Consider the following 13,853-nt stretch of genomic DNA (forward strand, 5'->3'; position numbering starts at 1 on the left):
CTTCCATAATTTCTTTTTGGCTACAAGGAAATAGGACAAGGACTACTTTAGTTGAATAAGAACAATGGATGGCAGGGGTGGAAATCTCTTATTTTTCCTGCCAAGAACCATTTGTATATTTATAATATCATTCAAAGGCCATGCAAAATAGTAAAAATGGACAGACCGCTGAACAGAAGGCTTACTGAGAAGCTTGGTGACAGTTTAGTTATACACCAAATGACTCCATGGACTTTATACTATATGTATAGCCTGCAGAGATTAAGGGTTTGTATAGATCATCTCTGTACCCAACAATAATCCTTACTATACTATACTTAATCTCACCTTTCCAAATAATAATGTATCTTACTAGATAAAACTTTCCTTAGCCACATACCCAGGTTTTCCTGGAATACCATGAAATAGCTCATTGTCATTTTATTTTTTAGAGGCAACCCAAGTCAAGCACTTAGGGCTCACAATGTAGCTCCTGCTGCTACTTAGAGCTAACTAATCGGGCATTTCATCTGACACACAGAGAAGTGACTCACTTGAAAAGTATTTACCCAAAGAAGATAACCTAATCCAATATGGCTCAGAGATTTCTCAGACTGACGTTAGAAATTACTAGAAGTTCCTGACTCATAAGTAATGGAATTAACACATATAATTTCATTTTTTAGTTCAGCACAATTAATGAGTCAATTCAGAAGAACTAAAATAATGGGAAACTTAGGATATTTAAATTTTGAAAAAATAAGTAAAACCAGCAATAGTTTTACACCATGCCTGAGGAACTGGAGTCTGGGGTGAAAGCAATCACCGCAGGCATGGGGACGGGCATATGTACCGTCGTGAGTGCCTCTTACCTGATATAAAGGGCCATCCTGAGAGCAGACTTGCGAAGCTGAGCAGTTCAGACACCGAAACTGCGGAGGAGATGAACTCATCAGATAAGAGGCATCCACAACTGGACACATATTTAAAACTGATTATTTAAAATAGTTTAACGTCAAACATAAGACTTAACATGATTAATTTTAAATAACACTTTGAGGAAATGGCAGGGTTTTTTTTTTAATAGATTGGTTGAACTAATTTTAGCATCTAACTATGAGTTTGTTTAATGCCAAATTTCCCATCAAAGAGTACTGTTCAAGATCAGAGCTCTGGGTGGATGTGAAGTTCACTTACCCTATAAAGGATCCATTTTCTGTTTTAAATTAAGTTCTTGATATTGCTCAGATTCAACTCTTAGTCTCCCTATTAATATAAGTAGCATTACATTGTAAGTTCCTGGAATCTATTTCATATTCATGTAACCTTATTAGTTAAGGCCCAGAACTAGCACATGGTAGCCATTCCATGAATATTTTGTGAGTAAGTCAATGAGTAAAGAAATGTTAAAACTACTAGAAAGTTTCATTTGTAAATTCACTCTTTTAACAATTAAACTACTCACATTTGAAAATTTAACCCTAATCCTGACTTTTAAAATACTATGCTGAACACTTGTTGATTTAATGGTAATGAAACTATAAAATGTTACATTTATATTTTAAAAAAAATTTTAGTCTTCAAACTGGAAAAACAATGAAAAATTAAAATGCATAAAAAGTGAGCTGTAAATTAACCAGGAAATTTCTAAGTTACCCGAGTAGAGTTTAAAAGATATATGTTGAAATAGTATACTACATTTTCTTTTTCTAAAAATACTTCAGCAATTTTTTTTGTCTAGATGTTAATCCTTGATTTTTGTGTCCAGTGCTCATCCACAGGCTGTAAGCCATGCCCAGCACTGATATCCTTTGGTGACCTTTTCCATTCTCTTTGAAGAGTCTCCCATCAGTGTTTACCTAACTATAAAGCTGCCCAAAACATTCAATAGGAATACAGAGTTAAGGAGGAAAGAGACATCTTCCTTCCTTCCTTCCTTCCTTCCTTCCTTCCTTCCTTCCTTCCTTCCTTCCTCTCTCTCTTTCTTTCTTTCCAATTAATGTCTTTAGTGTCAGTTAAGAGTCCCTTTCAAAGTGCATCTGATTTATTTTGTTATCCCACACCCTCATTATCAGTAGTGACCGACCACACATCCTAAAACCCTGTTATTTAAAGGATGGCACAAAGATCACATGCATTGTATCCCAAGGAAATCTGCAGAATGGTAGGCTTATCTAGACCTACTGAGTCAGAATTTTACTTTACCAGAGTCCCCAGATGATCTGTATTTGCATTAAAGTTTGAGAAACACTTTTTTTGGGGTGGGGGGGTGGGGGTTTGGTCATTGGGCCTGGGCTCTGTCCCTAAACTTTTTTGATCAAGGCTAGTGTTCTACCACTTTGAGCCACAGGTTCTCTTCTGGTTTTCTGGTGGTTAATTGGAGACAAGCAACTCACAAATTTTCCTGCCTTGTCTGGCTTTGAGCAGCAATCCTCAGGTCTCAACCTCCTGAGTAGCCAGGATTACAGGCCTGAACCACCAGCTTCTGGTGAGAACTACTATTTTAATGTATTTTTTTCTCTCTCTCTCTCCTAATAAGAAGCAGTAAGTCAATAACAACCTTGAGTTGAAGAATATTGAAATGGCAATAGTTATGAAGTAAAAAAAAGTCTCCCTATTTTGATTCCTAAAGATAAAAAGATTTTTCAGAGTTGTATCATGATGTAGATGCAGGTCCAGATAGGGCAGAGGGCCCATAGAAAAGCAGCTTAGCCTGCAATGCAACTATGCTAGGATAAAAGAAAACTAACACAGAAGCTACATGATACAGGACAGACACTTCACTACTAGAGAACTGAAGCAAAACTAATTCCCCTGAGATTCTCAAATAGGAAAAAAAAAAAAAGATCTGAATATAGAATAGCCTGTCTGAGGTGAAAAACTCAGAAGGTGGTGGTGGTACCCAAAACAATAAGGAGAGAAAACTACAGGTTTACTCATAGTTGAAGAGTGTGGAACATGAGAGGAGACAGTACACAGAACTGAACAGTACAAACAACAGCAAAGACGCCAATTCCAAGCCAAAGCAACCTAGAAAAACACTGAAACACAACCACAGTCCCATTCAAAAACTCATCTGAAAGCAGATGTGTTGGTTCAACAAAAGAAGCTAAGTGTAAAGATTGTGAGTGCAAGGGTAGCTTTGAACTATACAGTGAGACCTGTCTCAAAAAAAAAAAAAAGCCACAAAGAACAATAATAACAATAAACCAATGAAACTCAAACAAATCACAAATGAATCTAGGAGAATGGGTGAAAATAGCCAGTTAAGACTAATAATGAGGTTTTTTCCAAATAGGCACTAATATACATACTAATGCTCAGCTGAAATATTTCCTTCATAACACATATTAATCTGGACTTTATGCAGACTTATGTCCCCCAAAATGGATAATGGTAAGGTTAAAAAAGGGTTTTTTAGTATGACCAAATGTTCATAAAAGCTATATAATATATAATGCTAGTTCAGAGAAATTCCTGCTTCAAAGAATAAAATGTCCAGAGACATCTGTGTGCATGTGTATATGCATATACATATATATGTATAGATGATATTTGTAGATAATGGTGACATATAAAAACCTTGAGGTCTGGCACAATTCAACAAATTGTATTTCTGATGAAAAAGACACTACGATAAGTTAGAGTTATTATTGTGGATATATGTGAAAATAAATCAATCTCAAGTGGGTTGAAATGTTTAATATAAATAGTACTAGAGAAAAATAGGTACTGGAGATGGTCACAAACTTAGGAAAAAAACCAACCCAAGCCCTGGCAGAGTTAGTCAGCGATGCCTACAGGCAGACATTCTTGTTGGCAACAGATGGTAGAGGTGGGAAGGGATGTCATCATACAAATACACTAGTAGTTCCTTACCAAAGAAGTAAGATCACTTTATCACCACTGCTGCATTTGTCCCTGTAAAGCCTCTGCCAGAACCGTGCAACATAATAATCTGTACTTACCAGAATATGAGCCAGATTTTTTTTTTAAAAGCACAGAAGTAATAAAAAACAGATTCAAATGAAAGAAATTGTCCTTAGGATATATTTTGTGTAATTATGTATTACTTTTAAACAGCAAATTTCCATTAAATCTGCTTTTTTTTTTCTATCAGTTGTGGGGCCTAGGCACTGTGCCTGACCTCTTTTGCTCAAGGCTAGCACTCTATACTTGGAGGCACAGAACCACTTTCAGTTTTCTGATGGTTAACTGGAGATAAGAGTCTCAGGGACTTTCCTGCCCAGGCTGGCTTTGAACTGTAATCCTCAGATCTCAACTTCCTGAGTAGCTAGGATTATAGGCGAGAGCCACTGCCACCCAGAATAAATCTACTTTTGAAATAAACAGTGTACATTTATTTGGGACAGGCTCTGGCTGCTAGGGACTCACGAGTGAACAAGTGAAAATTTTAGTTGGAAGACAAATAATAAACATGTAACTCAATGGCACAGTGTGTTATATTATATGAAATACTGTGGGAAACAAAGAGGCACAAAAAGGTATTAAAATGCTGTGGGGAGTAGGGTTGTAATTTTAAGGGACATCAGAGGCTTTCTTTTTTTTTTTTTTGGCCAGTCCTGGGCCTTGGACTCAGGGCCTGAGCACTGTCCCTGGCTTCTTCCCGCTCAAGGCTAGCACTCTGCCTCTTGAGCCATAGCGCCGCTTCTGGCCGTTTTCTGTATATGTGGTGCTGGGGAATCGAACCTAGGGCCTCGTGTATCCGAGGCAGGCACTCTTGCCACTAGGCTATATCCCCAGCCCAGAGGCTTTCTTGAGAAGGGACACAGAAGCAAAATTACTTAAGTGAAGGGGGTACAGCAAGCTGACTAGATGAATAATTCAGGGGAGGCAGTCCAGCAAGGCACACTTGAGAAAGCTCAAAGGCCAAAGGAGAGGAGAGAGAAAAAAAGACAGGAGAGGGGGGTGGGGAGAGAGAGGGAGAGAGGAAGGGAGAGGGAAGACAGGGCAAGAGAGAGAAGGGGAGAAGGAGAGAGGGAAACAGACTACCCATGTAATGTTATATGTATGATATCAGGCCTTATGCTTTCACTCAGCTTTCTTGCTCACAGCTATTGCTCTACCAATTGAGCCATTCCTCCAGTCCAGCATTTTGCTGGTTAACTGGAGAGATGGAAGTTCCCAGACTTTCTACCTAGGCTGCTCCTCCAGGACTCAGCTTCCTAGCTGGCAGGACTTCAGCTTTCAGCTAAGTGACACTGAACTTTACTGAGATTGGGACAAAGGAGTAACATGTCTTCTGGCTGTGGAGCAGAACATGGAGTGCAGGTGAGGAAGGATGGACCCAACAAGGAGACTTTCAGGGTGGCTGGGCCCAGAACAGCAAGATTGTGATCATAGTATTTCAGATCCTCTCTTCCCCTTCTCCCATCCCCTTTCCTTTCCTCTCTCTGTCTCCTTTCTCAGGATCTTGGCAGGTGCTGTATCATTTGAGCCATGCCCCCAATCTGGAGCAGCCAATCTCAACTCTACTGAGACTGGGAAGACTGGATCAAACAAGGTTTAGAATGGACATCCAAAAAGCAGACATGTCATGCCCAAAAAAGAATGGATTAATGATTCACTGTTGCAGTTAGTGTAAGAGGTGGTAATTTTTCTTAGTATAGTTTCTTCCACAGCATAAGATTTATAGTGAACCTATAATTACTAAGCCAGATACTAATGAAGTATCTCCCCTAAGAAACAGAATTGAAATTGTTCATAAATTGATCAGAAAGGCAATCACAGTAACAGATGAGTTGACTGATAGTCTATTAATAAAAATATGAATTAGTACTTCATGGGTTTGACAGTAAAATAACTGGGCAATTTTTCAGCAGGGCCCTTGAGAAGGATAGGTAAATCCTGGTAGAGGTCACAATATTCAACTCTTGAATCTTTAGATACACCTATTTCATAATGACTTTTAGCAAAACACATTGAAATGCTATCAAAGAAAGCTAAAATTACATTCACTACAATGCTAATCTTATGTGAAATATTACAATATCCATTCTTCCAAGGACATCAAGTTTACTCTCTGCAATTTGTACCTGGTACCTGAAATATTTTGGTTGTAAAGATTAAGTGAGAGTAATACATATACAACCAGCAGGAAGCTATAAAATAAGACATGTAGTTATTTACCAAATACAAATGCGTGTGTGTGTGTGTATTTATGTATATATGTGTTGAGAATTGAACTCAGGGCCTGGTCCCAGAGCCTCTTTGTGCTCAAGGCTAGAGCTCTACCACTGAAGCAACAGCACCACTTGCAGCTTTTTGTGAGTGGTTTCTTGGAGATAAGAATGACAGACTTTCTGCCCAGGCTGGCTTCAAACTGTGGTCCTCAGATCTCAGTCTCCTGAGTAGGTAGAAGTACAGGCATGAGCTACCAGCACCAGCTGACAATTATAGTAAAAAACAAAAACCCTAAATATGATTTGATGAGATCTTCAAGACATACAACTAATTGGTGAGAGATACCAGAACACACCTTTTCCTCTCTGGTCTTGCTAGGCGCTAAAACATTCAGCCTCACAAAGTAGCCTCTACCCACAGAAGACTCAAACAGGGAAAACTGACTGAAGTGTTAGGCACTTCATTACTATTACATATATAAGGATATTTCGTCTGAAAAATAATCAAATATTTTACCAATGAGTAGCATAAAAATTTTTGTGGTTTATTTTATAACAGTCCTGCAAATGTTTACATTCTATGTAAGTGTGTTTTTGAACTACTGAAATGTGGCAGCCCTCATTCTACCTATATTCTGCTCTATCTGTTGGTGTGAGAGGTAATAGTTCTTAATTTTGTGTGATATTTCAGTGTACATTTCTAAGATGTACTAAAAAGTTTACTGAGGTTCTGAGAATGTGGCTTAGTGATAGAGTGCTTGCCTAGCATGTGTGAAGTCCTAGGTTTGATTCCTTAGTACCACATAAACAGAAAAAAAATAGAAGCGGCACTGTGGCTCAAGTGGTAGAGCACTAGCCTTGACCACAGAGAGGCTCAGGAACAGAGTCCAGGCCCTGAGTTCAAGCCCTAGGACTGGTAAAAAATGTTTATTTAATAGGCGCATTAAATTACTCAAGAATTTATTTAACGTGTGGATGTCTAACAATGAAGCTTAGTTTCTCATATAAGAAATGGAAGCCGGGGGAAAAAAATACAAGAGTTTAAACCATGACCCACTGCACCATAAGTACCACAGAATACTAAGGTCTAATAAAGTAAACTAACAAATTCTCTAGTTTGAATTTTGAACCAATCTTCAGTAAGATTATTCATGTACTCAAATCATGAGAAAAAGTTTTGACAGCATTCCTACAATATTCCTTACTCCTGCACATGTAAGTCATACAGTACCTCTGCCTCAAAGTTTTCTAACATCCCATGTACCCAAGTCAAGTGTAAATATACTTACAATTATCGAGATTAGAGATACAATTCAAAGTACAAAAAGTTCTCTTTTAAAAAAAGTTTTTCTCCTTTGAATAATTTCTCCCATATTGCTAGGACTAAGGAGACAATAAACCAATTCTGCATCAGAAACTCCTGTTAAGTTCACTTACCCTCCAGCCTAATTTTACATTTTACACCTTTTGGTGTAAAAGAGGTACCTGAAAAAAAGATGACTGTGAGCCTATCTCATCTGTCGCCTCTGTCAGAGCCCCAAATAAGAATTCTTCTACTGACCATTAGTGATATTAACCAGGGTAGAACTTAGTGCCTCCAACTCCATTCCATAGTCTTTTAAGTTTTTATTAGTTACAGGGCTTTATAAAGATGTGTTATCTTCTCTGTCTGTTAGCAGAATCCTGAACATACTTCGATAAGACTTCATATTTACCGTTAGAAAAAACAAAACCATACTTACTGGACCAGTTGTACTTGGACCAATTTTCAGAGTACTAGGAGAAACCAGGGAACCAATTTCTTCTCCTAGGCATGTTAGCTTTATGTTGTTGTTACTTTGTTTTTAATAGCTGTTTTATGTATGTATATCTGTATACATATACATACATATATCTATAATCAGCATACATATGTAGTACATATATAATTATATCCAAGTAATATAATAGTGTAAAACTAAATATACACATAGGTTAATAAAAAGGCAATTTACGTTTTCTCCTCTCAGTCGCCATCTTGTCATATAGATGAATTCCATAGTATGGTCCTTTCCCATAATTTCACCATTGCACAGCACATCCAACTTTAAAAAGAATAGTTATATTGATATAAGTAATTTTAAATTCATTGGTACCTTAGCATCTTTTTCAAAATTAAAAAATTCTGCACTGTTATGACAATAGAAGTATTATTCATTACTTTAAAATAATATTGGAAGTATATTTTTCACAGGTTAACAATTTAGATTTAAGTAACGTGAAGCATTGTTTTTCTTGTGCCAAATATATTTCACGTTCACTTACCTAACTTACAAATGCAGTATCAACCTGAGTTCAAGCCCACAACCAAAAAAAAAATAGGTAATAACCGTATGTATATGAAGACATATTACAATGAATCCCTTCACTCTGCGCAATTGAAACATGCTAATAAGTTAAGAATTTAGTAATTGATATCAAAAGTCTCAGATAAAAAGTGACATACTCTTAAGCATGTCAGCATTGAAATAAAGGGAATCTAACTAGGACATTTGTTTTAGGAGTACTGTTAAGTTCTTCAAATATTTCCTTTAATTTAAAAATAACATGCACAAATATGACCTTCTCAGGATGTATTAAGAAGCTCATATTATATAAATATTACTTAAAATTACAATTTTAACATGAAAATAATCAGTCTACACACATACAACATATCCTCAGTTTTTATTTCTTGTTATAATTTTACTTCATAATTATCAAATGACCATTTAGATACTATTTAACTTACCTCATAAGAACTTGGAAGTTTTAGTTTTAAACTTAGAAATTTTTTAATAGTTCCCACAGTTACACGTGTAGAACATCGAATAAATTTCTTCATTAGACCCTAAGTAAAATAAAAATAAAGATTTTGGTTTTAATTAAACCTTAGGCATTATTTTCACTATCATTTTGAGTAGTTTCAAAACATAAGAATGTATCAACTTAGAGCTTTTTAGGACTTACAAGTGAAAACATCCCTAATTACTGGAAAATCAATGACATTTTCCAAGATGTATTATGTATTTTAGGAAAATCTTGATAATCTGCCTATCTCTAAGGCACTGTCATAAAGCATACCTTGAGTTTAGGCATAACAAAAGAAAGGTGACAAAATGCATAAAGATGTTGCTATAAATGATCACTTCTGCAATCATTAGGGGGCATTTTCTGAAACATGATGTAACTATTGAATAAGTTGGCAAGAGTTATGATTTCAAGCAGGCCTCTGAGGAGCCTTTGGGGCCAGTTAGTCCACAACAAGCCTCTGCAACCAAAAATTATGCAGGGTGGGCTTTATGTGGAGGAAAACAAGGCTCTTGTGCTGGGCTGTAGCAGCATTTCCTTCTTTATAAGAAAACAAAGTTCTCTGTGCCCTGAGGAGTAAAATAGGAAGAGAGGTACTAACTTACCCTTCCAAGTTTGGACATTACTATACTAAAATACCAGAGTTAATTCAGAATAAGACAAAATGAAATTGATGAACATTGATAGATATTGATGAACAACAAGATTACATGCAACAATCTGAAATAAAACAAAAACTCCAGCAGAATCTTAAATTTAATAAACTAACCTAACCTCTGGAACATCTTATTCTTAAGATTAGGAAGTCAAAAGTAGAACTACTTAATGTTTATTTCCTAGGAAGTAGTATTTCATCACAGAGATAAACAGAAACAAATCTAGGTACTTAGTCACAATTCAAATGGTGAACTGAAACAAACAGGTTAAAAGTTACTTCTAGCTGGGCACTGGTGGCTCATACTTGTAATTCCTAGAGCTATTCAGGAGGCTGAGATCTAAGGATTGTGGTTCAAAGACAGCAGAGGCAGGAAAATCCAGCTATGGCTCAAGTGGTAGCATTAGCATTCAGCAAAAAAATAAAAATAAATTTTTTTTTTAAAAAGCCCAGGGACAGCTCCAAGGCCCTGAGTTCAAGTTCCAGGACTGGCACACATACATAAAAAAGTTAAATCTAAAATTCTGGTCCTCGTCCTGTAGTCCTATAATCCTAGCTGCTTGGGAGGCAGAGATCAAAGGATCATGGTAGGAGGCTAGTCCAGGCAAAAAAGTCATGGGTTTCTCTCTTAGCCAGTAGCTGGGCAGAGTAGTCTGCACCTGCTATTCCAGCTACATGGGAGACTGAAATCGGGAGAATCATGGCTCCAGCCAGAGTAAAATGATTCATAATATTTTATCACAAAAATGGCAGAGCAAAACAGGCTGGAGGGATGACTTAAACAGCAGAGTGCCTACCTAGCCAGTTCATTCCTCCAATAAAATGTCACATCTAGAGCAAAATCATACTCTACCATTTCAAATGAGAAGCTATTCAAGACTGCATGAAAACAAAGGGCTGAATGTACAAGCCCATTTTCTCTCTTAGCTAGTCACATATCCCAAGTACCCTACGCTTTCCTATCTATTTTCTTCCAGCTCCAGACAGCTTATAAAGCTCAGTGTGGGAGTGTTTGCCTGTTTATCCCAGCACTCAGGAAGTTGAGGTAGGAAGATTCCAAGTATAAGGGCAGCATGAGCTACACAGTAAGATATTATTTCAAAAATAAAAAAATAAATGAATCCAGTACTTAACTTTCATACTAGAAATAATGCAGAGAAATAAATTCACATTTATTTACTAAAATACCTTCAGCATTTTTTTTTATCAATTTAACTTTTACTCCATGATAACAGCTTATATATTAAGAGGGTGACCATAACCTCCTCGAGGAGGAGGAAGCTCCTCACAGGGGGACTGAACAGGTGAAAGGCAAGGAGAAACAGTTAACACAAAATCTAAGCAAAACATTTATGAAAAGGGAGAGGTGGTGTACCAAAACACAAAAAGCAACAGATGAATAGGCAGAGTGCTCAGTTCCTTAATGGTGGGTACATGACTTTATTATGTCTTGCCCAACCCCCTTAAACAAGTAAGTTATTTTACTGTCTTATTACTTTATGCTGGTGTGTGTAAAAGGTCCTTGAATGAGATGGTTTTTTTCTTTTTTTCTTACTATATCATTGTAGTTTGGTATTTACATAAGGGATAAATATTCAGCAAATTACCACGCTCATAGCAAGATACTGAAAGAACTTAATCTGAATTGAAAAAGCATTTGTTTTTCATTTCCTGACAGGTAGAAAACCACTACTAAAGTAGTAAAGACCAAAGAAAATCAGGGGGAGGGGTGTGTGGAGGGAAAATCTAGGAGAAAATGAGTGAAGAGGTGACACTATTCAAAAAGAAAATGTACTCATTGCCTGACTTATGTAACTGTAACCCCTTTGTACATCACTGTTGCAATAATAACAATACAAAAAGAATACAATTCATAGAAAAAAGAAATGGTTCAATAATCAGACAGAAGGTAACAGGATTAGAAATGGAGATACTATAAAAAGTAACAGAGGGCCTTGAAGGAATCTGAAAATTCACAATGCTTTGCACAATTTTACTTCTAAATCAATTGATTATACTACTCATAAATGTATTAACCATGATGTTTACTGAATTGCAAATAAAAGTAAAACAATAAAAGATGTTTAAAGATAATGAATAAAATGGTTAGGTTAGAGACATTGTTTGCCATGACATTACCTGAGCTGAAAAAAGAAAGAAATAATGAATATGAACTCACAGCAAGAGTATGAAAGGAGAAATACAGCTGTGATGTTCCAAATTAGCCACTAGATGGAAGGATTGGACAAGGATGGCTGGGAGTTGGGTGGGAGAAGAACAAACAAGTGCCAAAAATGATATTCTCTTAGATTTGTTAATAAAAGTTTTTTTTTTTTTTTTTTGGCCAGTCCTGGGACTTGGATTCAGGGCCTGAGCACTGTCCCTGGCTTCTTTTTGCTCAAGGCTAGCACTCTGCCACTTGAGTCACAGCGCCACTTCTGGCCATTCTCTATATATGTGGTGCTGGGGAATTGAACCCAGGGCCTCATGTATACAGGGCAAGCACTCTTGCCACTAGGTCATATCCCCAGCCTTAATAAAAGTTTTAAAAATAACATTTTACAACCCTTTAAAGAATCAGAAAATTCTTTAATAAATTAACAAGGTTTTACTAATAAACTGGTATATTAAAAATACTCACCTTTACTACATTGTCCCCGGATTGTCCATTATTTCGTAAACAATCTAGACAGATAGCAATCTGGGGGTCACTTCTATGGTAGTCTTTATCATCCTGATTTTCATCCCCTTCTTCATCTGCTTTTGGTTTGTCGAGTTTTGAAGTATCATCTGTGCAATTTAAACAAAATGAAGACATAACTCAAAAGTTGAAACTTAAGCAAAATATATTACTTATTAAAATATAAAAAACTGTTGAGAACACTTCCTAATAGTTTTAAGAATAACTGAAAATTCTAGTATTTTAAACTATTCTAACTCAGCAATGGAAGTATTTTTTGAAAAAAACATCCATCAAAAACTTAAAGCCCAAGATTTCTAGGCTTATGGGGACATCCAAAGGAATGATTCTGGATTAGCTATATTTGGTCACAAATACGAGTGCGATTACTGATTAGACTACTTAGGAGGCAGCCAGTAAAGATACTTTCAAATACAATAATATAATTTTTGTTTACAAATTTAAAATCAAGTACTCATTGTCTAAATTATAAAATATTCTCTTTATATTCTGAAAATTTCAAATGATTAAATATGCATAAAGTCAGCTGGTGAGAAAATGAGACTTAATTGGCAATTTATATACATGTTACTAATTTAACATTACTAATATAACAATTACAAAATATCATAATGTTTGTAATTATTATTAATAGCATTTATGTAGCTTTGGAACATGTTATAACTACATTTAAGAACTATGGCATACTTCATAGTAAATATGAAGGTATTTAACATGTTACATACCAGTGGCCTACAAATAATCCAACTGTATTTACTGACTGATGCACTCATTTACTTATTGCATATCATTATCAATGAGTTAATATGCATTCTGCCAGGCCTGAGGGGACAATAGTGCAATTGCCTTCCCTTATGGTGGTTTGAATACTGGATAAATATACTACTGTTTAGATATCCATATTCACATGTATACACACATATTTGGTGAGGTAAAGTGAACTATGACGGTACATATGGAAGAGGCAATGAACTCAAATTTGGGGAAGGTGAAAGAGATTCAGAGAAGTTTTTCAGATGGATTACCTCTAAGCTAAAACGTGAAAGAATTTGAGGTAGACAAGTGTGACCCTGCAGGGCCCCTCCCTCCAGGGAAAACCCTTAGAGAGGGGAGGCAGGTTCTTTCTTCTACATGCTCTCCCCTTTCTTCTCCATATTCCCAGGGAACTCACTGGGAGGCTGCCTTTAACCAAACCCCCAGCTCCCACCTCCAAAGAAGATCCAAATTCTCTACCCAAAATAAGATCAAAATACCACGTCTTTTAGAAGAGTGAAGTGATGAAAAAAGGAAGATATAATATACAAACCAGGTTATAGCCCTTCCGACGTCAATCTATGATACAAAACAACACCACAAAAAAAAAACACATAGACGAAAACTATATATAATTTCTGATAACAACTGATGTACTCCTGGACTCTTGAATGCTATATTAAAAACTGAAATATTTAATTAACTTTCTATTTTCTGTATTTACTATAGCACTGCTGTCTTGTAATGTACACTTAATTAAAACAAGCCTTCCAGTTAAGTCATTTTAGCTTCT

At 36.3% G+C, this 13,853-nt stretch overlaps 1 protein-coding gene across 4 annotated transcripts in view; it reads right to left on the reverse strand.

Moving 5' to 3' along the window:
• Positions 1-13,853, reverse strand: part of Pcgf5 (polycomb group ring finger 5) — a 94,476-nt gene that overhangs the window by 11,998 nt on the left and 68,625 nt on the right. For 3 of the 4 annotated variants that reach the window (XM_048338722.1, XM_048338719.1, XM_048338721.1), the window contains 4 exons: positions 12,248-12,396; positions 8,893-8,991; positions 8,117-8,206; positions 852-911 (listed from right to left, as the gene is read on the reverse strand). In XM_048338722.1, coding sequence (XP_048194679.1) covers positions 852-911; positions 8,117-8,206; positions 8,893-8,991; positions 12,248-12,396 — 398 coding nt within the window. The remainder of the gene's footprint in view (positions 1-851; positions 912-8,116; positions 8,207-8,892; positions 8,992-12,247; positions 12,397-13,853) is intronic. The other variant, XM_048338723.1, reaches the window with a different exon arrangement.

Source organism: Perognathus longimembris, chromosome 2 (genome assembly GCF_023159225.1).
Source record: "Perognathus longimembris pacificus isolate PPM17 chromosome 2, ASM2315922v1, whole genome shotgun sequence".
NCBI classification, from domain to species: domain Eukaryota; kingdom Metazoa; phylum Chordata; class Mammalia; order Rodentia; family Heteromyidae; genus Perognathus; species Perognathus longimembris.